This window comes from Sparus aurata, chromosome 9 (genome assembly GCF_900880675.1).
Source record: "Sparus aurata chromosome 9, fSpaAur1.1, whole genome shotgun sequence".
NCBI classification, from domain to species: Eukaryota; Metazoa; Chordata; class Actinopteri; order Spariformes; family Sparidae; genus Sparus; species Sparus aurata.
This window is the reverse complement of record NC_044195.1, coordinates 25063850-25087826: the sequence shown is the minus strand read 5'-3', so window position 1 is coordinate 25087826 and position 23977 is coordinate 25063850. Positions and strand designations below refer to the sequence as shown.

Here is a 23977-nt window from a genome sequence, read left to right as displayed (position 1 = left end):
CAACCGGTGGGGATTGCCGGAAGGCAGAGCAAAACCGGATTGGAGCTGCAACGCAGTGGACCCCTATCCAGTGGAAACTTGGCCGACTCATTAGCCATTCTCATGGCTAAAAACAACACACAAAGAAGCTAACATTAGCATTGGGCTAATACAGGCTACAAACGCCAAGCAAACCTCACATATTTCATGAAAATAACAAATCCGCCTGAAACAAAACAAATAATTACCTGTCCAACAGAAAGAGAGCAACCTCTGCATCACTTTTCAGGCCCTTCACATGCCCCAGTTGTCTCCACCACTCAAACGCCGCACCGATGTTGACTTGGTCTGACCTCTTTCTTTATCCAGAGCCTTTTCCGTGGCAGCCTTTTCTGCCTTAGGCATTCTTTATCCAGAACCTTTTTAGCGGGGTGAGCTGTTACAAGTAATGCTGGCTGCATTTTCTCTGCCATTGTAACCAAATGAACGTCTTTTCCTGCAACTCCGTATTTCTGCAGAGGAGTGTGCTGAATATTTCTGGCATCAGTGAAACGTAACGTGTGCATGTGCGGAAGAGGGAGGGACAGAGAGAGACATGAAGGCATCTGACCAATCCGTGCTATGCGGCCCGGATGGCATGGATTGGTCAGATTTTTCTCAGTCCTACAGCTGCCACAGAGGTCCGATTATTTTTGTTCCTTTTTTATAATGTATTAACTACTCTCAGAATAGCAGGATCATTTCACCCAGTATAACAAAATGTGTTTCTGAACAACATTACAGACCCTAGCTTTAAACTTGTTCAAGAAAAATAAAATTCTCAATAAAACACATTATCAACTAGTTTGGCATATTCCTACATTTGTGTTGTTTAACAATGAATAAAATAAATGGAACACCATTGTTCTGAATTGTATAACTATTTTGGGGAGTTGTGTCTGTCAAGTCAACTTCCTAAATTGTCAAGGTGGTGTAACCAACATTCAAGGAGCCATTTTGATTTGTGTAAAAAGACCATGTGGCAGAAAATTATATCACAAAGAAGGACCCCTGATTAGCCTAACTGCTGCATGCCAAGCTTAGTAGCTTTGGAATCTTGATAATTTGACATTTTTAGGGTATGGTCAGGTGTGCTTAGAGTTAAATGTCAAATGGTATGACCTTTGGAAACCATTTATAATTCATAATAACTGTAAAAATAAGTATTTATTTTAAAAAATGTGTTTGAAATCTTCACATCAAGGCCATGTGCTTACATTGGTGTCCATCATAATGCCTGTTAAATTTGAATTTGAATTGAAAAGTTGAAAAAAGATGTTGAAAATGAACAGCAGCTTTAAAAAGACCTGAAACTCCAATAATATGATAAATGTTAGTCAAACATTAAAATTTAGATCTGTAAAATTCTATTTATTAACTTTCTATTGTTTCATAATTATTGTAATATAGTAGAGCCTCTTTTCCCCCAATAGATGCCATTATCAAGCAAAGAAAAAGTGGCTCGTCACAGAGCACGAATCTGCAGATCCTGCAGCAAGGGCCATTTACAACTTCCTGAAGGATCAGCCCTCAAGCATCAGGTACTTTTGGATATCCGAGGAAGCCATTGTCAAGTACGATGAATCAGTCCCAACAAATGCCCCAGCCGTAAAAGGTACACTAAAAGTAATATATTGAAATTAAGTAAATGTTTTATAATTACACTTGCATACACTCTAGGTGGAAATAGATATTTAATATTTCTCCTTTTGTTGTAGTTGCACCACTTGACATTTTCAGGGGCAATCCATCTTTCCTCTAGTAAAAAATGGTTCAGCTATTTGAAATTACATTAAACTAACAGAAATACATAATATACATTTTTGCAAACCTGATGCAAGCTTTTAAAACTATTTATTAAAACATTTTTTAATTGCTCATAATGCAAACTCTTATTTGTCACTGACCGACATATGTATGGTAATATGACGGCTTCGGCTGACATTTAACATCAATAGGTCTTCTGTAAACTAACTTATATAAACCAAAGATTGCATAAACCTAAGTGAAACATACAGTGTGAGGTATATGTTTACACCCAGCTCGAAGGCATTTAGGAGATCACTGTTAATCAGCTGTGGCAGAGTGTAACTTAAACCACTTTAACTACATATTTTTCAGTTGGCATTGCGTATACCAACTTCTAAATCCCCTCTGACGCGCATCTTCGTTACACTGTTTCAGGGAACTAAAGGTAACTGCAAACTTGTGGACACAACCATCAGTAATGTTAATCTAGCTCCTCAGGGATTTAAGATGTTATTGTTACAACTTTGACAATCTAACGCGTTAAAACACATTAGTTAAGGTTGTAAGGAATTGGCTGTTGGTAGCTGTTGTTGGTTTTGTCCAAACACGCCAAAGGTTATTGTTCTTCAGATGAGTGGGCTAAAGTAGCTAATTTATGCTAACGGCAGTTGCCACTTGTAGAGTGCAGAATCAGACTACACAATTCTGAAGAGGTCTTTTGAATGTGTATACTGTATGTAGGCCCTACGTGTTTTGTATGCGTGATGTTAAAGTCATCATTATCCACGTTATCTGTCAATATTCATTTTCCTAAGCTGCTGACACATTTGCAGTGTTACTGTACAAAGGCTCATGCACTCAGTGTCGGACGATGGCCCATTTAGTGTTTTTGAGTTGACGCAAAAATAGGAAGCAGATTTGAAAGGTGAATTTATTGAACACAAGAGGAATGGCTGGTAGGTAGAGGTGGTGAGTTCAGGGTGAGACTCAAAGATAGCTGTCTCAGGCGGTCAGGGTCATGCGGGGTGGCAGAGGTGCTGGAGGCTTGGTGGCGAGTAGTAGAGGAGTTGGTCCACAGGAATGGCCAAGTAACACTTGAAGAGGAGAGAAGCTGGATTAATGTGCTGGTGAGTGAACAAAAGAAAGCTTCAAAACATATTAACTCTAGAGACACTGAGAGAAACCAAGTACCACAGGAGCTGGCGACAACATTCTGGCAACGTACAGAGGGAAGGTCTGGGTTTAAGAGCAGGTCAGGCAGCAGCTCCGGCCAGCAGAAAACCACGCCCAGCCTCACCAAGCACCTCTGAAAAACAAAGTTCAAAAACAGGCCACCACAAGGTACAATCATGACAGTAAAAGCCAAGAGAAGGTCAATAACAGAGATATTTTTCTCCTAGCCATCACAGTGGTACTCTAACAGCCGACATATGGCCACATGTCAAAGGCCATGATAGCTAAAATTGATAATCATTTCCAGATGATGAGTGTATCACAAAACTCTGCAGAAGGCATTCAGCAGAAGACGTGACATGAAAGGGAGACAGAAGATCATTGAGGAATTTTGGGTAAAAGCCTGCTGTCTCATAAAGTTCACAAATACACAGATTACACAGGAAAATATACATCACCTCATGAAGTCTTTGGTCATCTATGATGGTTGTGATGACAACAACATTCACTATCCAAAATATGCCGCAACACAGTGAAGTGAGAGCAAGTTGTGCAGCAAACATCCTGTTGCTGAGTGACTCTGACACTTCAAATCATCTCTCTCTGATGTCTCAACACAAATTGGCGAGTCAAGCAGTAGCACCTTGGAGAAGTAACTAAAACAAAGTTTGTTTGAGTTAATATTAACTCTCAATATATAGAGTAATGCTGGTTCTTATGCAGAACAAATTCTTTAAAGTGTGAAATGTGAAAAAATCTTTAAAGTGAGTTGGACATCAGGTTTTATCATATATAACTTTTGTACATTTGATAGCAGTGAAAAGTAAATATATAAAAATGCCTTTACATAGTTTAAGCCGCTGACTTTTTATTTCATGTATGCAGCCATTAACTAAACATTTCTTTGTACACTAGTTTTAAATCAAACAGCTGGAAATAAGGGTGCACCAATTGATCAGCCACCGATCATTGTCGACCAATATTTGCTTTAAGTTGTTGATCGGTCGTGTCTATACTAACAAGACAGTTTCTCTGTGTGATGCTAAAATGCTATAGTGTGAGGCAGGGCTTTTTTTTAGTGCATGTAGTGGCATATTAATTCACTTATTGAGACATTTATATATTTATTTATTTATTTATTTATTTATTTATGTATTTATTTCAATATTTCTGATATATGACCTTACAGTATTTAAAATACTGTGAGGTCATACTGGTTTTTCTTGCACATTGAATGCACACCTTTACACTTTTCTCCACACTGCAGCACCAACATTCAACTATGAACACAGAAAGCATAAAAGGCAACATTTAATGTCTTTAAGAGATTTGATTAACAAGTCTCAACAGCTATTTTCACGTCACTGAATGTAATCTCTGCTTTTAAAGAACCCTCAGTTCTGATGTTAGCTCCCCACGTTTGTTGCATGTACGGTTTATTCCTTTTAAGTAAAATTATTTAAAGCAGCCTCCAAGCAGCAACAGCAACAATATGAGCATCTCCAAATTTAGAGAGAGGCTGAGTAGAATGTAAACTAAATTATTATTACATTTTTCTCGATTGTTTACATGCATTTTCTGAAAGCATGCCTCACTCTACACACAAATCAAAAAACACACACACAATGGACTAAACCCCTCAATTCTCCTGCAAAATGAAACTTTACATTCAAAACAATGGGCCTCATTCATGAACTGTTCTTACGAACAAATTTGTTCTTAAGTCCCACTTACGAAGATTTTACGAAGATTGTGGCATTCATGAATTTTTTCTTATCTAGGATTTTTTCATAGGCAAGAACAAATCCTACGAACACTCAGGAGTACTCTTACGCACATTTCAGTGCCGAAATGTTGGCATGGTTGTGTTTTCTTCTCTTGTGTAGTTCAATAAAATGCAATATTACAGTGATAATTCTGTCATATTTATTCATTTATTTATTTATTTCATATTTTTGGTAATTTACAAAGAATTTAAATTCTAAAATAAATTAAATGTGCCAATGATTTAAGATAAATCAAGTAAATTAGAAACATGCCATCAATTAGTAACCCCCCCCCATCCTATTTATACGTGGCATTTCTCCATCCAAGGCCCGCAAAACAATGGCATATATATTGCTCCTGCGGCTTTCATCAATGTAAGAACACAGCTGCGAACAATTCTGAGGCTTACGAACGAGTTGGTGAATCTGACGTAGGGTTTTCTTAAGGAACCTCTTGAGAACAACTTAAGAAAGAATCTGAGAAGGTTCTTAAGAAGATATTGGTGAATGAGGCCCAATGTTATTTCTTCTCAAAATGGTATTTTGTTTTCAAATGACACACACTAACCATCATATAAATAGACATTAATAATAACCAGATGGACACTGATGTGCTCAATGTAAAACACTATGATGAATGGACTTTACACTTACTACAGTTAGTACATACATAAGTGTGTTTTAAAATATTTGAGAATATTGGGCCTCGTTCACCAATATCGTCTTAAAGAATCTTCTTAGATTCTTTCTTAAGTTGTTCTTAAGAGGTTCGTTAAGATACTGGATCCTGGATAAGAAAAAAATCATGAATGGCACAATCTTCTTAAAATTATCGTAAGTGGGACTCACAGTTTTTGCCTAATGCTTAAACACTAAAAGTGGTTGCTATGCCCAAAGCATCACAACCTCTAACTTTGGTGACCATGTCCTAAACAAAAGCACCAACTCTGAAAAAACAATATATGCTTTGCACTGTGTTTGAAATTCTCCAACACACTTCTTGCAAAACGCTACACACTGTTTTTTTTACATAAGACACATTGTTCAAAAAGGAAGACTCATGCAATCATTGAGAAAACACATCTATTTAAAATACAAAACACAACTAAAATTGGAATAGCACACAGACTCACACACATGAACACATTTAAAATCTAATTGTAGACCAATCAGTCTAAGCCATAGCACTACAAATACACCTAATGTGAGCTCAGCTCCTTTGTGCCAACTTTGGAAACGTGGAGGTTGAAAGAGGAGGAGGGAGAGCAAGAGCAGCAGCAGGACGAGGAAGAGGACGAAGAAGGAGAGCAGACAACAGTGACACTGCATCACCACTCCATCCTCGGTCCCTACAACACAGCCCTCATTATTCACTTTCTGGACACACTTCATGACACAGTAGTCCAGGACGGGCCAGAGCAGCCCCAGTTTTTTGTCTTCTGGGATAATGTCAGTTTCCATCGGGCTGCTCTGGTCCGGGACTGAGTGTATGGTGGCACTCAACTTGCCACCATACACCCCATTTTTTAAAATATTTTATTGAGGGATAGACACCTTTATTTGACAGTGGATATACAGGAAAGGGGAGAGAGAGGGGGTGTGACATGCAGTAAAGGTCCTCAGGCTGGATTTGAACCAGGGTCCACTGCATACATGGCATGCGCTCTAACCACTTGACTACCTATGCAGCCCATGCACCTTATTTTTGAATCCAATTGAGGAATTCTTTTCAGCATGGCGCTGGAAATTTTATGACCCTCAGCTATATGCCCACATGCCTCTTCTACAAGCCATGGAAGAGGCATGCGGCAACATTGAGGTGAGGTCCATACAGGGTTGGATACGACATGCAAGGCAATATTTCCCCCGTTGCTTGGCAAGGGAGGACATTGCCTGTAATGTGGATGAGATGATGTTGCCAAATGCCAACAGGAGACAGGATCCATAGCCTAAACATCTTCCAATCATTCCCTTACAACACTATGTTTTGTAGAACATTCTAGTTGTACCATGTCTTTGTGTTTTTTTACTTTTTTTTTTTTTTACTTTTGAAAAATCTGAAAAACAAAAAAAAAAACCTGAAGTGTCTCCATTTTGTTTTCATGTGTCTAGATCTACTGTAGTGGATCAGTCTTTCACAAAAAAAATCTGTATAAGACTTTTAAAGTCAAAAACCATCCAAAGTACTGAATCCAGCTGTGTTTTGCATAAAGCACATCTGTGTGTTGTTGCTGCTAGGAAAGAGTGCAAACAAAGGTGCGTGTGTTTAATGTTTTGATGCTAAAAACAGTTTTGAAATGGGATTGTTAGGTTTTGTTTCAAGAGTTTCATTTTGCCACATAAGTTAGGAGTTTATCTGTGCTGTGTCTTACTCGACCTGTGTGTTAAGTTATGGCACAGTGAGCCAAAGTCTGCAACATGTGTGTAAGCAATCGGCAAAAACTGTAAGAACAAATCTGTTCGTAAGAACGGTTCATGAATAAAGCCCATTGTTTTTATACTCAGAACACACAAATACACGGTAACACATATTTTATTTTTCCCACAAAAACAAGGTACACAGAGAACATCCCAACCAACTCAAAGTTGCATATACAACAATATACGGTAAAGATACAAAACAACAGAAGAATTAACTGTACACAGTTACAGTAAAAAAATCTGTGCAGCATGCTCTCCTCTGATTCGGTCTGGCCACAGCACCTCATCCACATCACAGCATGGTAGCATGGCATGGCCTTGCATGGTGAATCCAGCCATGAAAAGCATCAACTGCTAAAAAAAATTCTCAATAGGACTGAGGAATGGAGAATATGGAGGGAGATAAAGCGTGGGTGGGCAGTGAACCAGTTATGAACCAGAGCAGCCCAGTGGAAACTTACGTTGTCCCAAATGATAACGTACCTGAGCTGCTCTGGTGGAATGAGTGTGTTGTGTAAGGTGTCCAGGTGTTTGCCCATGTGATGAGTCAGTACGCATAGTAGTACAAATAACTTTAGAATTTGGAATGACAGTGTGTTCCATGTGAAAACAAAAGATTTTCCTTACGAAAATTGTGCTAAATGCAGAGAATTGTGTGTAGTGTTTTGAAAAAAGTGTGTTTTAGAACTGCAATTTGAGTGTAAAGCAGGAATTGTGCTTGTAGTTTAGCAGAATTGGTTCAGGGGGTTGGTGCATGAGTTATATGTTGTGGTCATTATGTCTCAAGTACCAATTTTTGTGTGTAAACAATTGAGAAAAACTGTAATCGTAACTCCATCATGGCAAAACACATAATAAGCCAATCCAGCAAATAAAAAACGACCTCCTAAAAGGTACTGGCAGACTTGAAGGCAGGTACAAATTTGGGATCAGCTTCATGTTACCATTTAAGTTGTTGAGCCATTTTTTAAAATTACACTTAAAATTCTAAATAATAATTTATGAAATCTATTTATAAACGTATTGGCAAGACAATTTTCTCAGAATGACACTAAATAATCAATCTCCTTTTCCAGATGCACATGTTAAAGCACATATGCTGTGTCTGCAGTGAAATCACACAGATAGAAGCCTGAGCGTGATGAATTAAAGAATGATCAGGACACAAATGAGAAAGACATCTTGATCATGAAGTATGAGCCGCAGGAGTTAGTATGCTGCTTTTTACCCCACATATAATTATAAATATATTAGCTAGACACTTTCTTTCTGTCCTTGAAATAAAACAAGGATTCTGTTTCGAATTTTTGTCATTTTTAACCCGTACACAAGAGGATTAATTACTGGAGGAAGTATAAGAAATTCTATTGCCAGAAAGTTTTTCAGGCTTGGTGATAACATATTCGAACCATATCGTGTGTATATTACATCAAAAAGCACAGCGAAGCAATAACTGATTAATGAAACTAAATGTGGCACACATGTGTTCATAAACTTCTTCCTGCCATGTTTGGATGTTAGGCATGTTTTGATCAGATATGTGTAAGTCCACAAAAGAAACCACAAATGGACAATATAAATGCCAATGTTTAAATATACAATAGCAGTATTAGCTATAGACTTAGAGCATGCCAGTTTATCAATTAGTGCATTTGAACAGTAAAGTTTTGGTATATGTGAGCCACATAATTTCAGTTGAACAATTGCCAGTGTGTTAATCAACATGCAATAAAAAGGCAAAAGCCAAGAGAATGCCACTAACAGAGATATTCTTCTCCTGGTCATCACAGAGTGGTACTCTAACGGCCGACATATAGCCACATATCTGTCCAAGGCCATGACAGCTAAAATTGATAACTCAGTTATACATGATGAGTATATCACAAAACTCTGCAGCACACATTCAGTGTAATATACAACATGAAAGGGAGACAGAAGATCATTGAGGAATTTTGGGTAAAAGGCTGCTGTCCCATAAAGTCCATTAATACACAGATTACACAGGAAAATATACATCGCCTCATGAAGTTTTTCGTCCACAATGATGGTTAGGATGACAACAACATTCACTATCCAAATGATTGAGTAAAACAAGAAAGTGAGAGCAAACAGAATGATTCTGTGTTGCATTGTGTAATTTAATCCTGAAAGTGTAAAAAATACAAGTACAGAAACATTACCCATTATCTCAGCCGGCACAATTTCATTCATTTAAATCAATTTCACATCAAATGGATGTAACCCTGAATACATGCAGATCATACAGTGTCACATCAGAGAAACAGATTGGAAAAACATACATACATGAACAAGTTGTAGGTTGGAGATCCTGTTGCTGAGTGACTCTGAGACTCCCAGTGTCCTCTGTTTAAATCATCTCTCTCTGATGACTCCGGGGATTCAAGAGGCATTGTTGGAGAGAAGTAACTCAAATACAACTCCTGTTTAAAGTTAATAATTGGTGGATCAAATCATTAAGTAATGCCAGTTCTGATGCAGAACAAATTCTTATTAGTGAGGGATGTGATTGTTCATGCATTTGATAGCAAAGTTAAACGTATCATAAAAAAATAGGCTCCTTTATTTGTTTTGAGCACCAACTCAAATGTGAAATGCTGATTTCTAGTTGAACACTGGATGTTATTCAGTTTCAATGTGTCAGACTTATGTTCACCCTCTTTCTTAATCCAGCTAAAACTTGGTAATAACATTAAAATGTCAAATAACTCAATATGATGTCATCATTTTGATAATTTGTTCTGTTGTTTATTGTAGTGGGAAGGTACTCCTTCATCTGTTGTACTGGTAGAGTTTCAACACATTTTATATTTTATATGAATGTGTTCATACATCATTTTTTCAGGCTCAATACAAATTATTAGTAAACAAGGAGACAGATAACCAATATTTGATATTTGATACACATTTGCAGAAAAATTAAAATGTTTGCGTCAAAATGTAGGTTTGCCAATGATCAGAATGTGCTGATGGAAATACAATTTACTGAAATACTGTACTAAACAGCGCAGGAATATCACGAGGGCCATGAGGGCCATGGCCCTAGTTGATTTTGCAGTTTTCTCCTCTGCCTCTTTCCTGTCAACACGGCTTTGAACACCGGCATCTTTCGCGGGAAAGAAATGCGTCTTTTTATGACATATTTGCAACATCAAATGAGACGATGCGTACATCACCAGTGGTAGGCTCGATTCAAGCCTGCGATGAACAGCTCGGGCGGGCTACAACGACAGTTTGACAGTAATCTATCACTGGGTAACCAGGAGACTTCATCAAACGCACCCCCGATGTCCGCGTGGCAGAGACGTTGGGTCTGAGGAGGAGGAAAAAGTCGCCGGGTCTTGAGTTAAGACAGTAGCCCTTTTTACACAGCGTCTCTGCATTAACTCCGGAGCAGTGGTTCGCTAATTCTCCGCCGATGGTGATTCACACAGAGCGAAGCATCTCCGCTGTACCGCTGTGTAATTCACACAGAAAGCCGGCGCTGCGGCTCCTAAAGAGGCGTGATGGTACACGTCATGATGTCGATGTCGGTGTTTCCCAGGTGTTCCCTGAAGTCTCGGTCGGGAGGTCGCGGTGATTTATTTTCACCAAAAACACTCGGTGAGTTTTTTGCCGGTGACAGACGCTGTTTTTCAGGCAGAAATGTGAGGAAAAGTTGGTAGAACAGGCGGGAGGACGGACGCTGCTCCACGTACAGCTGTGGGATTTTTTTCCTCATATAAGTTTCCAAAGACAGTTACAGTTACTACGTTACTTTTGTTTGGTCCTGCAACTTTGCTTTGTGGGACATTTCTCTGTATTTAGTTGAGTGAAGGACCTGTGCAGTTATCAGACTGTCAGACCGACACGCCCGCGCTCCGCGCCTCTGGATTATCCGTTCACGCTGGGACGGCTCACACGCTGAAACTCTCCCTGACTCTCCATCCCCACCTTCAAACGATAGTGACTGATTAATCACATAACCTGGCATAAATGATTGTCACTTTGTAGTGTATGTTAAAAATAAATATAAAATAAAAATAAATGCATTTATGAATGAATAAATAGTTGAAAGTTGAAAATTTCTCGCCTGAGCTTGTTTTATGTATTCATTTCACAGATATTTATACATTCTTAGTCCTTAAATTAAATTCACTTGGACTTAAAATCATTGTTTATTTTATGGCCTTACTGCCCTGGCTTTTGGCCTTTGTGCCCTTAAATAATTGACAATACGAAAGGCCAAGTGGCCTTGCCCCTAAAATGGGAAATTCCAGGCCTGGTACTAAAGCATAATTTTTAGGTAATTTAATAGAGTACTTACTAGGGATGTCCCGATCCAATCTATAGGATCGGGACGGGGCGTCATTTTTCCACTGATCAGGGATCGGCAATTTTGAACGTGGACCCACGGCTATTTTTTTTTTTTTTTAATGTCAGAGCAAAATGTGTTGCAGAACTTAGACGCGCACATAACCCTCCGGCAAACCCGTGGATAAAATGTCCGCAGTGTTGAAATTAGTTAAATTAGGAAGCAAAAGCAGTCAAACGGCGACATGTATCATCTGTAATACGATCGTTTAGCAAGGGGTTAAATATGACGCAGATCTGCGTCATGTGGAGTTTTTGAATCCCCGGTATGCCCTCCCATGTCGGCATTACATGACATTTATTCCACTTTTCGAGTTACAACGTGCCAGTATGCGCACTAGTTTCGTGGGTCTCATACACCAGAGCATGTTAAACAGGCAACCGAGGAGATGCTGAACGCTGTGAAATAAGACAAGCAACGGGTCATTTTACGTGACAACGTAAGGGACATAATATGAAAAAAAATCAATGGATGATACCAGAGGTATAGAGGTACGCTGCGTCTCACATACACTTCAACTCAGGGATGTGCGCATGATTATAGAGGGGCAGGGGCTCAAAGTCAGAAAAGGGCAGTATGTGAATACCATTTTTTTCAGGCCTCAATAACACAACACGTAGATTAATTAATGTAAAATTAGTAAACAAAGTAGGGGAGACTGGGGATGATAGTAACACTTTTTGTTTGAGCAAGTGTAACTCAGTGGTTGTTGGTGCTAGAGATCTCAAATTTTGACATGTGGTACCCATATTTGTCTGCTGTGAATGACATACACTTGGACTTCTACTACACCATCACAGATTATGTAAATTAATGTCAAACACAAAATGTTTACTTTCTTACCTGAAAAATAGTTTTTTGGCTCCGGAGCAGACAGTTTTCAACTCAGAGACATGAGACTTCACCAGTGAGGTCAATTTGTCAGTGGGCATGGACTGTATTGATGACATCACCACAGCTCGTTTCTGATTGGTCAAACTGAGAGTGTTACAACTATCCCTTTGTTACAACCATCCCCGGTCTCCCCTACTTATAGAAAGCTAACAACTTAGCTGTGCATCCCATGTAGCTGTGAGTGATATGCAATTGCCATTTAGTTTGTGTCAGCAAATTATTGTCAACATGAGTTTATTCACATTATTGTAACACTGAGGTCTGGTAGACATGCAATTCAGCTGCACTTCTTAAAAAGCAAAAAAAAACACTGGTTTGTTATTAGGCTATTTATTGGAGGGCAAGTGCAAACTAGAAATACATGCTACACATCTAAAAATGTGACAAAACCAAGAAATGACTACTGTGACTGTCAGTAGGAACAGCAATGTATACAGCAGCAAAGTCACAGTAAACTCAATATCTGGAATAAGTTTAAGATTCGTGGCAAGATAAACAGCCGATACAGGCTTGTTGGCCCCCACAAGAAAGTTATGTTAATGGATTTATAACTCACAAAGGTTCAAGTCGCTCCACTGTCATGTCTCATCTATGTGTGTGGTGGAGTTGTCAATGAGTCAAGGCTTCTCTCTCTCGCTCTCTCTCCTCTGTGAGAGACAGAGGAGCCGCGGAGAACAGAGAAGCGGCTTGGCCATCACATGCACAACCCCATATTACAAGGAAATGCTATGTGGCGTTTTTATACCGCCGTTTAAAAAAAAAAATAATTTTTTACATCCCATGTACAACATGAATGTATTTATTCATAAAACACACAAAAAGGGCACTTTTTAATACAAGGCAAAAAGGGCGGGGGCTCAAGCACCCCTTGGGCCTTATGTGTGCACGTTCCTGCAAGTGGCGCCGCCAGGAAGTAGGCACAGAAACGGCAAATACAACAAATGGAAAAATACTTTTTTAAGACAAAATCTAATGTTTTCAGTATCAGTGAAATAACAGATTGTAGCACCCACATGATCTATGAGACTGTGGTTATTCTGACACAAATTAAATGGCTGATGTGTGGAAAACCACGCTGTGGTCCGTAATCGCAGTGCAGACCAGTGAGTTTGGAGCTGACCAGAGGAGAGAAAAAGATATGACGCGACTGTAGCCGCCATGATATGACGACGTCGCCCCCGCTGATGAGGAACTATGAAGAACTCAGTTGTGATGGAAAAGCACCTAAACTGAGTCGAGTAGAGCCGAGCTGTATTGTGTAGTGGAGAAGGGGCAACACACGCTATGCGCAATTGCGCACACACGCGCGATCGTCCTCTCAGATGCGGCTGCGTCTCTCCAGGTCACTGTGTGAGAGAAAGAAAAGCTCTAACTTGCTTGGGCAGATGTTGTTTGGTGTCACCCGCTGATTTGCATAATTTAAATATCTAGCTCACCGAACCTTCCAATCCGCCCTGGTTCAGCACCCTGGACAGTGCACTGCAGACCTGCAGCATTTGTTTTCATCCAAACTTTGCAAACGTGGTCGGGATTTGTAGAAGACACAGTGGCGTAAGTATGTATGGTGCTCACTAGCCTATGCTGTTCATAAATGCATCTCTGTGCAGAGAGGGATACAGGCTATGTAAAAGTGATCCCAAGTCCCCGCTTTCGCGCTAAGCAGAGGGAGGGAGAAATTACACAGAATACAAATTGCTGTAAAAAATTTTTTTTTTTTTTTCCACCTTCAAAAAAAGTACGCACAGTGCGTACAGGATTCCGGCTGGCGGCGCCACTGGTTCCTGCTTCAGCTGGCTGTCCATGAGGGTCTGCTGTCTCAGTGCAGCGTCATAAACTCACCTGCTAACACAAGGAGGGTGGTAGGTCAGTGTTAAAATAGCATATGCAGAATAAGAAAGAGCCATGAAAGTATATACTTTGCTTCAACAAAATGAAAACAATCTAAGGAACAGCTTGGATGCATGGTACTTTTTAGTTTTAGTATTAATTTAGTATTAATATTAGTTAAGGCTAAAAAATATGGAGCCGTTTATATATTTTTTGAATACAGATGTATCTCCTTTCAAAGGACTCCATTGCTGCTGTGTTACCGTGGTGACAAAGATTACTGATAGCTGTTGGCGCTAGGTGGCAGCAGAGTGCTTGAATTCTGATCATTACAGGATTTAACTTTATACCCCATTTGACCACAATGTGCTCAGCAATAGTAGAGCAGTACTGTCTGTATTTATTTATTTACTGTCTTGTATTTTGTATGTAGTGTAACACTAATTTAATGTGATGGCTTCGGCTTACATTTATCGTCAATAGCTCCTCTGTTAACTAAGTTAAATAAACTAAAGATTGCATAAGCCTAAGTGAAACATACAGTGTGAGGTATATGTTTACACTCAGCTCCAAGGCAGTGTGGAGAACACTGTCAGCTGTCACATAGTGTAACTTTAACCCCTTTAACTACATATTTTTCAGTCGGCATTGCGTACACCGACTTCGAAATCCCCTCTGACGCGTATCTTCGTTACACTGTTCGAGGGAAATACAGGTACCTGCAAACTTGTGGACGCAACTGTCAGTAATGCTAATCTAGCTCCTCAGGGATTTAAGATGTTATTGTTCTATTTTTGACAATCTTACCCGTGAAACCCGTGCAAGTTGTAGGCCGGAGAGCGAACATCCTGTTGCTGAGTGACTCTGACACTCTCAGTGTCCTCTGTTTAAATCATCTCTCTCTGATGACTCAACACAAGCTGGGGATTCAAGCAGCAGTGTTCAGTGTTCAGAGAAGTAACTAAAATAAAATTCCTTTTTGAGTTAATAATTGGTGGATCAGTTCATTAAGTAATGCCAGTTCCGATGCAGAACAAATTATAATTAGTGAGAGATGTGATTGTTCATGCATTTGATAGCACAGTTAAATGTAAACATAAAACATTATGCTCCTTTATTTGTAATGAGCTCCAACCCAGATGTGAAATGCTGATTCTAGTTGAAAACTGGATGTTATTCAGTCTGAATGTCTCAGACTTCTTTTTTTAATCCAGCTAAAACTTGGTTATAAAATTAAAATGAAAAATGAATCAAAATGAATATAATAAATAACTATAAAATGATGTCATCATTTTGATAATTTGTTGTTTATCGTAGTTGGAAAGTACTTCTTCATAGTTCTGTTGTACTGGTAGAGTTTCAACACATTTTATGTTTCATATGAATATTTTCATATATCTTTTTTCAGGTGTGATACCAATTATTAGTAATCAAGGAGGCTGATAACTGATATTTGATATTTGATATTGGATACACATTTGCAGTAAAAATAAAAATTCTTGCGTCAAACTTTAGAATAACCAGTGATCGGAATGTGCTGACGGAACTACAATTTACTGAAATACGGTACTAAAGTACAATTCTGAGGTATTTTAATAGAGTATTTACATTTTCTGCTACTTACACTCCAACTCATTTACCTTTATTCGATAACTTTCGTTACTAGTTTCTTTGTAGATTCAGATTATTCGTTGTTGATAGACTTGTGATGTGTAACTGCTCAGATACTGTTGTGATTGGGACATTGAGTGATTGGTGACTACAGACAAAGAGAGAACGCTGCATCAGAGCCAAAGTCGCCCATTTTAAAGGAGTTTATTTTGTCGGCAAATGGAAACAAAAACACGATATAGATAACCAGAAAACTGCTGAATGTTGGCCCCTGATAATCAGCCAGGTTGATAATTAGTAAATCCCTAATTTTATGCAAAGTGATAGTAAATAATCTTATGATAAAATGGAATAATCCCAAACAGAAATGGCAGAGATGGAATAGGTTAATGGAGCTTGTAAAATGTGCTGGCAGGCAGGCAGAGAGGTATAGAATGGGATTCAGACTCAGATTACAGGTTCAGGTTTCAGGGTAGAGGCTGAAGAGCAAAGGTGTGAAACAACATTAACAATAAGACAAGGAGCTGGTGAAGATTGGCTGGTATAGTAAACACTAAGAGGGGGAATTGTGGCTCTCATATTACATCTCTGCTTCCTTGTAACCTGACCGAAAGGCTCTGAAAAGCCTCCCGCCTCTCCATTCATCCATGCTTTTCTCTGTATTCATACACTTTATGTCCAACACTTACAGCAGATGTACACATGAAACATTTATAGTCAGTAGCTCGAATGATACCAGACTTTCAGTCGGGCAAATCTTCACCTAATACAAAATCAAGACTTAACAACACTATTTTTGAATAATTGGATATTTTATAACCTGGTTGTCCATTGACTATTGAACATTACTTTGAAAATACCATGCCATGGGTGACATACTAATCTAGAGACGTTTGCCACACAAGTACTGCATAATTCTGTTTTTTACTTTTGACAATTTGAAACCATAGATGAGCGGATTGATGATTGGAGGAATGATGAGAAATTCCATTGACATAAAATTGTTGACACCTTGTGGTAATTTTTTTGTACCAAATCGCATGTACAACAAATCAAAAAGTAAAGATACCACAACAGTAATTAAACATAGTAAATGTGGGAGACATGTTTGCATAAACTTACTTCTGTTTTCAGCAGAAAACTGGCATTTTTTGAGAAGATACATATAAGACCAAACAATAAACATGATATGTAAAAAATAAAATGTATAATTAAAAGCTGGAACAATAACCTGTGCTACAGAGGCAGAACAAGACAGTTTACCAACCAAATGATTAATACAGTAGATTTTTGGTATGTGTGAGCCACATAAACTCAATCTTAATGTTGTTATTGAGCTTAAGAAGAGTAAACAAAAAGGTATGAGCCAAGCAAAAAACACAATCACACAAACTCTTTGTGTAGTCATCACAGAGTGGTACTCGAGAGGTCGACATATAGCCACATATCTGTCATAGGCCATGACTGCGAGAATAGAGAAATCAGCACCAACTGAAGAGTGCAACACAAAACCCTGCAGAAGGCATCCAGCATATGAGATGACATGAATGGTAGACAGAAGATCAATGAGGAATTTGGGGTAAAAGCCTGCAGTCCCATAAAGTCCATTGATGCACAGGTTACAGAGGAAGATGTACATGGGCTCATGAAGGTTTCTATTGACAACAATCGTCACAATAATAGCCAAATTTACCAGCCAAATCACACAGTAACAGAGTAAGGTGAGAGCAAAGAGAGTGTGTCTGTAGTTTGTTGTCCCACTTAATCCTGATAGGGTGAACATCAATGTTTCTGAAACATTATCCATAATTGAAAATTGTACACGTTAACATATCATTCTACATTTAAACAACTATTTAAACTTCACCAATTTCTATTTCAAACCCTACTTAAAATGACAACCAGCTCTCTGTCTTTCTGCCCCTAACAGCCTAAACTGAAAGGCTGAGACCAGTTTATATCCTTTCATAACAACAACAACAGATAATGAGCATATGTACATGGGAATTCAAACAAGCCAAGTGAGACAGCTGGCCAAACTGCTTTGGTCATGGCAAACATCTGACTGAATGGCAGAGGTAGCTGCAGAGGGCTCTCCCTGGTGGTCAGTTGCTGCAATGGACAGTAGAAGCTCTGTGACGCTGGTCAGCCGTGACCGCAACTCCTTCTGTGGACTCTAATGTGTAGGTACTCCCTGTCAATGGCAGGGACAGACTCAATAAAAAATGGTTACAGAACCTCAGGGTAGCTCCTCCACTGGTCCTTTAAAGGCTCATGGGGTTCAGGAAATACAGGACCAGGAGAGACAGGCTCGCTGGCTCAGGCGAGGTCAGAAGCGAACTATTTTGAGGTTAGTGGACTGTGTTGAAGGTCCAAAAAGTGGGCCAAATAGAAGTGGTAGGGAATCCACAGGTTTGTGGAGACAAACACAAAACGGTATCTGTGGCAATCGCAGGCCTCTACCAAGCCCATCTAATTGCTTTATCTGGCCTGTGTTAAAGGAATCAACTGGTTGCACAAAAATGACAGAGAAAGTGAAGTGTAGAGTCCAAAACTCCCCACAGCTAACATACTAGCTTGACAGCAGGGAATACTAGAAATGGTCATGTTTGCTTTTTCTGTTAATTATGATAATGTTATAAGCAACTCTGATCTAATGAATCATCTCTTAGCGGCACATGCTTCTACAAAACTAACACTGGCCAAAAACTCTGTTGCTGACGCTGTTGATGATGATAGCAGGCCAGGTGTGGCTAATGTGAGCTCCGCTAACAGCTTCACAAAAACTTGCGACACAGACTGAACTGAATGCAATGATAGACAGGTATGTTGTTGAGAACATGCTCCCGTTATCAACAGTTGACTCAGACTCCTTCAGAGCACTCATTGGCAAAATATCAGGGAGAGCAGGTTCCGGTCCGCCATGCAGAAATACATTTTCTGAATGTAGATGCCGAGTAGCTAAAATGACTGCCGAATTCAAAAGGGGGAGGAAATGAAAGTAACGCAATAGTTACTTTTCCTGGTAACTAATTACTTTTATAGTGGAGTAATTCCGTTACTAACTCAGTTACTTTTTGGGAGAAGTAACTAGTAACTATAACTAATTACTTTTTAAAAGTGACGTGCCCAACACTGGGACCTGTTGTTCAGCAGCTAACCAGCAGCACAAAGCACACAGCCCCTGAAGAACAAGCAATTACATCAGTTACGTATGTCACCCTGCTTACATTACAAAATTTAAAAACTAATCATAATTGATTCTTGGTTTCAAACAGGACATGAACCCCATTCTTTGGAGGGAAAGTTCAGTGCATGGCTACTGGGTCAGTGACAGGACTACTGACCAGGCTGCTGTATTTGATATTTTGGGAGTGATGATGGGCTGAATTTGGTGCCAACTGTGTAGGACTCCACCAAAGCTTTAATGCCAACCCTTTGTCATTGTCTCTATCTCCTCTGGCTCTCACCACTAGGTTAACAACTGGTTGAATATTTTGCTGCCTGCAACACTAACATACACATTTCTCACTCATCTATACATTCCACTTTCTGCTGATGCACTTGCTCTTCAGACCAAGCTCTTTTTAAATCATTGTTTGTTGTTATCAATAGAATACACAATTGATATTTTAACTTAGCTGATCTCCCCTCCTTGTTGCATGCAATGAGCTGATTTGTGACTCTTGCTATCATTTTTTAAGAATATTAAATGTCCTTTCCTGCCGTGTGTTCAATATCTAGGTTTAAAATGTGCTTGCATTTTATATAAAAAAAAAGTAAATAAGACACTTCGCAATAAGGCAATAAATACAAAAATCAAAACGTCAGTTATTCATTAAAATCCGGTAGAGTTGTGTATGTAAAAATGGCGATGAAAATTAGGTGTTAGTATAGAATATGAGACTCGTATCCCAAAAATGATATAATTTGTAAAAAACACAGCACACGCCAGACTCATATTTAACATCATGGCCATTTCAAAGTGCTTCGTACAAAATAAGACCTGTGAAGTTAAATATGCATTGACTGTGTTTACATCAGTAACATTAATATTCAGGGGCTCATTTGAAATAGTTATTTGTGTTCATATGTATTAAAGTGTCCTTTAAAGTTCCCTGTACTCAGATAGTATATCCCCCAACATTTCAAACAGTCATCAAAGAGCAAAACAAACTGTATGTCTGCCCGGGAATGGAACATTTTCAAGCTGAGGTGCTGCGGCCCAAGCTACAATCAGACACTCTGATGTAAATTTAGCCACATTTTTATAAAAAGCATATTGGGAAGAGAAACATATTTATTGGTGATGGTCATTCATATTACATGTGAACAAAGCACTTTTGTTTCTTATTTAACGACAATGGATTCTTCAGCAATGGTGCATTCAGGTTTCTGTGTTTCAGATTGCAAAAAGCTAAAGTATGAGATAAAATGATTATCTGATATAGAAAAGCATGAATATAATACATATCTATGACATTTATTTTGTAGTATCATAAATGAACATTTCCTACACTCTAAATAAATACAATGGATGACACACTGACCTAGAGACGTTTGCCACACAAGAACTGTGTAATAATATTTTTTATTTGTGTCAATTTGAAACCATATATGAGCGGATTGATAACTGGAGGAATGATGAGAAATTCCATTGACATAAAATTGTTGACACCTTGTGGTAACTTTTTTGAGCCAAATCGCATGTACAGGAAATCAAAAAGTATAGATACCACAACAGTAATTAAACATAATAAATGTGGGAGACATGTTTGCATAAACTTGCTTCTGTTCTCAGCAGAAAATTGGCATTTTTTGAGAAGATACAAATGAGACCAAACAATAAACATGATATGTAAAAAATAAAAAGTATAATTAAAAGCTGGAACAATAATGTGTGCTATGGAGGCAGAACAAGACAGTTTACCAACTAAGTGATTAATACAGTAGATTTTTGGTATGTGTGAGCCACATAACCTCAATCTTAATGTTGTTATGGAGCTTAACAACAGTAAACAAAAGGGTATAAGCCAAGCAAAAAACACAAACTCACAAACTCTTCGTGTAGTTATCACAGAGTGATACTCGAGAGGTCGACATATAGCCACATATCTGTCATAGGCCATGACTGCGAGAATAGAGAAATCAGTACAGGCTGAAGAGTGCACCACAAAACCCTGCAGAAGGCATCCAGCATATGAGATGACATGAATGGTAGACAGAAGATCAATGAGGAATTTGGGGTAAAAGCCTGCAGTCCCATAAAGTCCATTGATGCACAGGTTACAGAGGAAGATGTACATGGGCTCATGAAGGTTTCTATTGACAACAATCGTCAAAATAATGGTCAAATTTACCAGCCAAATCACACAGTAACAGAGTAAAGTGAGAGCAAAGAGAGTGTGTCTGTAGTTTGTTGTCCCACTTAATCCTGATAGGGTAAACATCATTGTTTCTGAAACATTATCCATAATTGAAGAATTTTACACGTTAACATATCATTCTACATTTAAACAACTATTCAAACTTTTCCAATTTATTTTTTAAACCCTACTAAAAATGACAACCAGCTCTCTGTCTGTCTGCCCCTAACAGCCTAAACTGAAAGTCTGAGACCAGTTTATATCCTTTCATAATAACAACAGATAATGAGCATATGTACATGGGAATTCAAACAAGCCAAGTGAGACAGCTGGCCAAACTGCTTTGGTCATGGCAGATACATCTGACTGAATGGCAGAGGTAGCTGCAGAGGGCTCTCCCTGGTGGTCAGTTGCTGCAATGGACAGCAGAAGCTCTGAGACGATGGTCAGCCGTGACAGCAACTTCTTCTGTGGACTCTAATGTGTAGGTACTCCCTGTCAATGGCAGGGACAGACAAAAAAAAAATGGTTACAGAACCTCAGGGTGGCTTCTCCACTGGTCCTTTAAAGGCCCATGGGGTTCAGGAAATACAGGACCAGGAGAGACAGGCTCGCTGGCTCAGGCGAGGTCAGAAGCTAACTATTCCGAGGTCAGTGGACTGTGTTGAAGGTCAAAAAAGTGGGCCGAACAGAAGTGGTAGGGAATCCAATTGTTTTATGTGGCCTGTGTTAAAGCGAAACGCTCGCCAAAAAGCAACCAAGGCTTTATTGGGGATTGAATATGAGTCAAACCTTTGTGTAAAAGCATAATTACGACGAAAGAGGCACTTTTAAGATTTTCCGTAGTTTCGGTTTTGGGTATGTTAATTTTGAACGGGAGAGCTAGGGGCACGACACGCTAGCATCAAAATCGCTATTTTTAGAACACTTTGAGAACATTGTTTGTGTACACAGAGTTTATGAAAAAGAAGGTATATGAACTACTCACGTTAGCTTCTGCATCTCCTGCGCGTCGCCGTCATGGCAGGCAAAAAGTGCCGATCCCTGAGTGCTACCTGACAGGCACGCTTGAGGAGCGGTTCACCATTACTCTCCTGCCTGTCAGGTCGCGCTCAGGGATCGGCACTTTTTGCCTGCCATGACGGCGACGCGCAGGAGATGCAGAAGCTAACGTGAGTAGTTCAAAAACCTTCTTTTTCATAAACTCTGTGTACACTAACAATGTTCTCAAAGTGTTCTAAAAATAGCGATTTTGATGCTAGCGTATCATGCCCCTAGCTCTCCCGTTCAAAATTAACGTGCCCAAATTCGGAACTACGGAAAATCTTAAAAGTGCCTCTTTCGTCGTAATTATGCTTTTACACGAAGGTTTGACTCATATTCAATCCCAAATAAAGCCTTGGTTGCTTTTTGGCGAGAGTTTCGCTTTAAAGGAATCAACTGGTTGCACAAAAACGACAGAGAAAGTGAAGTGTAGAGTCCAAAACTCCCCACAGCTAACATACTAGCTTGACAGCAGGGAATACTAGAAATGGTCATGTTTTCCTTTTTCCGTTAATTATGATAATGTTAGGTGTTTTCTTACCTGTGTGAGACAGCAGCTAACCATTAGCACAAGTCACACAGCCCCTGAGGAAGAAGCATCAGTTACATATGTTACCCTGCTTACATTACAAAATTGAAAAACTGATCATAATTGATTCTTGGTTTCAAACAGGACATGAACCCCATTCTTTGGAGGGAAAGTTCAGTGCATGGCTACTGGGTCAGTGACAGGACCCCTATCCATGCTGCTGTATTTGATGTTTTGTTCCTCACTCATCCATACATTCCACTTTCTGCTGATGCACTTGCTCTTCAGACCAAGCTCTTTTTAAATCATTGTTTGATGATATCTAATAGAATACACAATTGGTATTTTAACTTAGCTGATCTCCCCTCCTTGTCGCATACAATGAGCTGATTTGTGAAACTTGCTATCATTAAAGAAGAACATTAAATGTCCTTTCCTGCTGTGTGTTCAATATCTAGGTTTAAAGTGTGTTTGCAATTTATAAAAAATAAAGTGAATGAGACACTTTGCAGTAAGGCAATAAATACAAACAACAAAACGTGAATTATGTATTAAAATCTGATAAAGTTGTATATGTAAAAATGGCAATGAAATTTAGGTGTTAGTATAGAATATGAACCTGGTATCCCAAAAATGATATAATGTGTGAAAAACACAGCACACACCAGACTCATATTTAACATCATGGCCATTTCAAAGACCTGTGAAGTTAAATAACATTAATATTCAGGGGTTCATTTGAAAGAGAGTTACCTGCATTCAAATGTATGAAAGTGTCCTTTTAAAGTTCCCTGTACTCAGATAGTATTTCCCCCAACATTTCACACAGTCATCATAGGGCAAAACAGACTGTATGTCAGCCCGTTGATGGGAGATTTTCAAGCTGAGGTGCTGAAGCCTGAGCTACAATCAGACACTTTTATGTAAATTTAAAAGCATATTGGAATGAGAAACATATTTATTGGTGATGGTCATTCATATTACATGTGAACAAAGCGCTCTTGTTTCTTATTTAACGACACTGAATTTTTCCGCAATGCTGCATTCAGCTTTCTGTGTTTCAGATTGCAAAAAGCTACAGTAGAGATAAAATAATTATCTGATATTGAAAAACATGAATATGATAAATATCTATGACATTGATTTTGTAGTATCATAAACGAACATTACCTACACACTAAATAAATACAGTGGATGACATACTAAT

The 23977-nt window shown here is 38.9% G+C and overlaps 3 protein-coding genes across 3 annotated transcripts; all 3 read right to left on the bottom strand.

Moving 5' to 3' along the window:
* Positions 1 to 7933: 7933 nt before the first annotated feature.
* On the bottom strand, positions 7934 to 9445 carry LOC115588446 (olfactory receptor 4Q2-like). Its single transcript, XM_030429060.1, has one exon. The coding sequence runs from the start codon at positions 9336 to 9338 to the stop codon at positions 8382 to 8384; it is 957 nt and encodes a 318-aa protein (XP_030284920.1). The 5' UTR covers positions 9339 to 9445; the 3' UTR covers positions 7934 to 8381.
* A 7269-nt stretch (positions 9446 to 16714) lies between these two features.
* LOC115588526 (olfactory receptor 4P4-like) lies at positions 16715 to 17662 on the bottom strand. The gene has a single exon (XM_030429178.1). The coding sequence runs from the start codon at positions 17636 to 17638 to the stop codon at positions 16715 to 16717; it is 924 nt and encodes a 307-aa protein (XP_030285038.1). The 5' UTR covers positions 17639 to 17662.
* Positions 17663 to 20381: 2719 nt separating this feature from the next.
* LOC115588529 (olfactory receptor 4P4-like) lies at positions 20382 to 21305 on the bottom strand. The gene has a single exon (XM_030429180.1). The coding sequence runs from the start codon at positions 21303 to 21305 to the stop codon at positions 20382 to 20384; it is 924 nt and encodes a 307-aa protein (XP_030285040.1).
* Positions 21306 to 23977: the final 2672 nt, after the last annotated feature.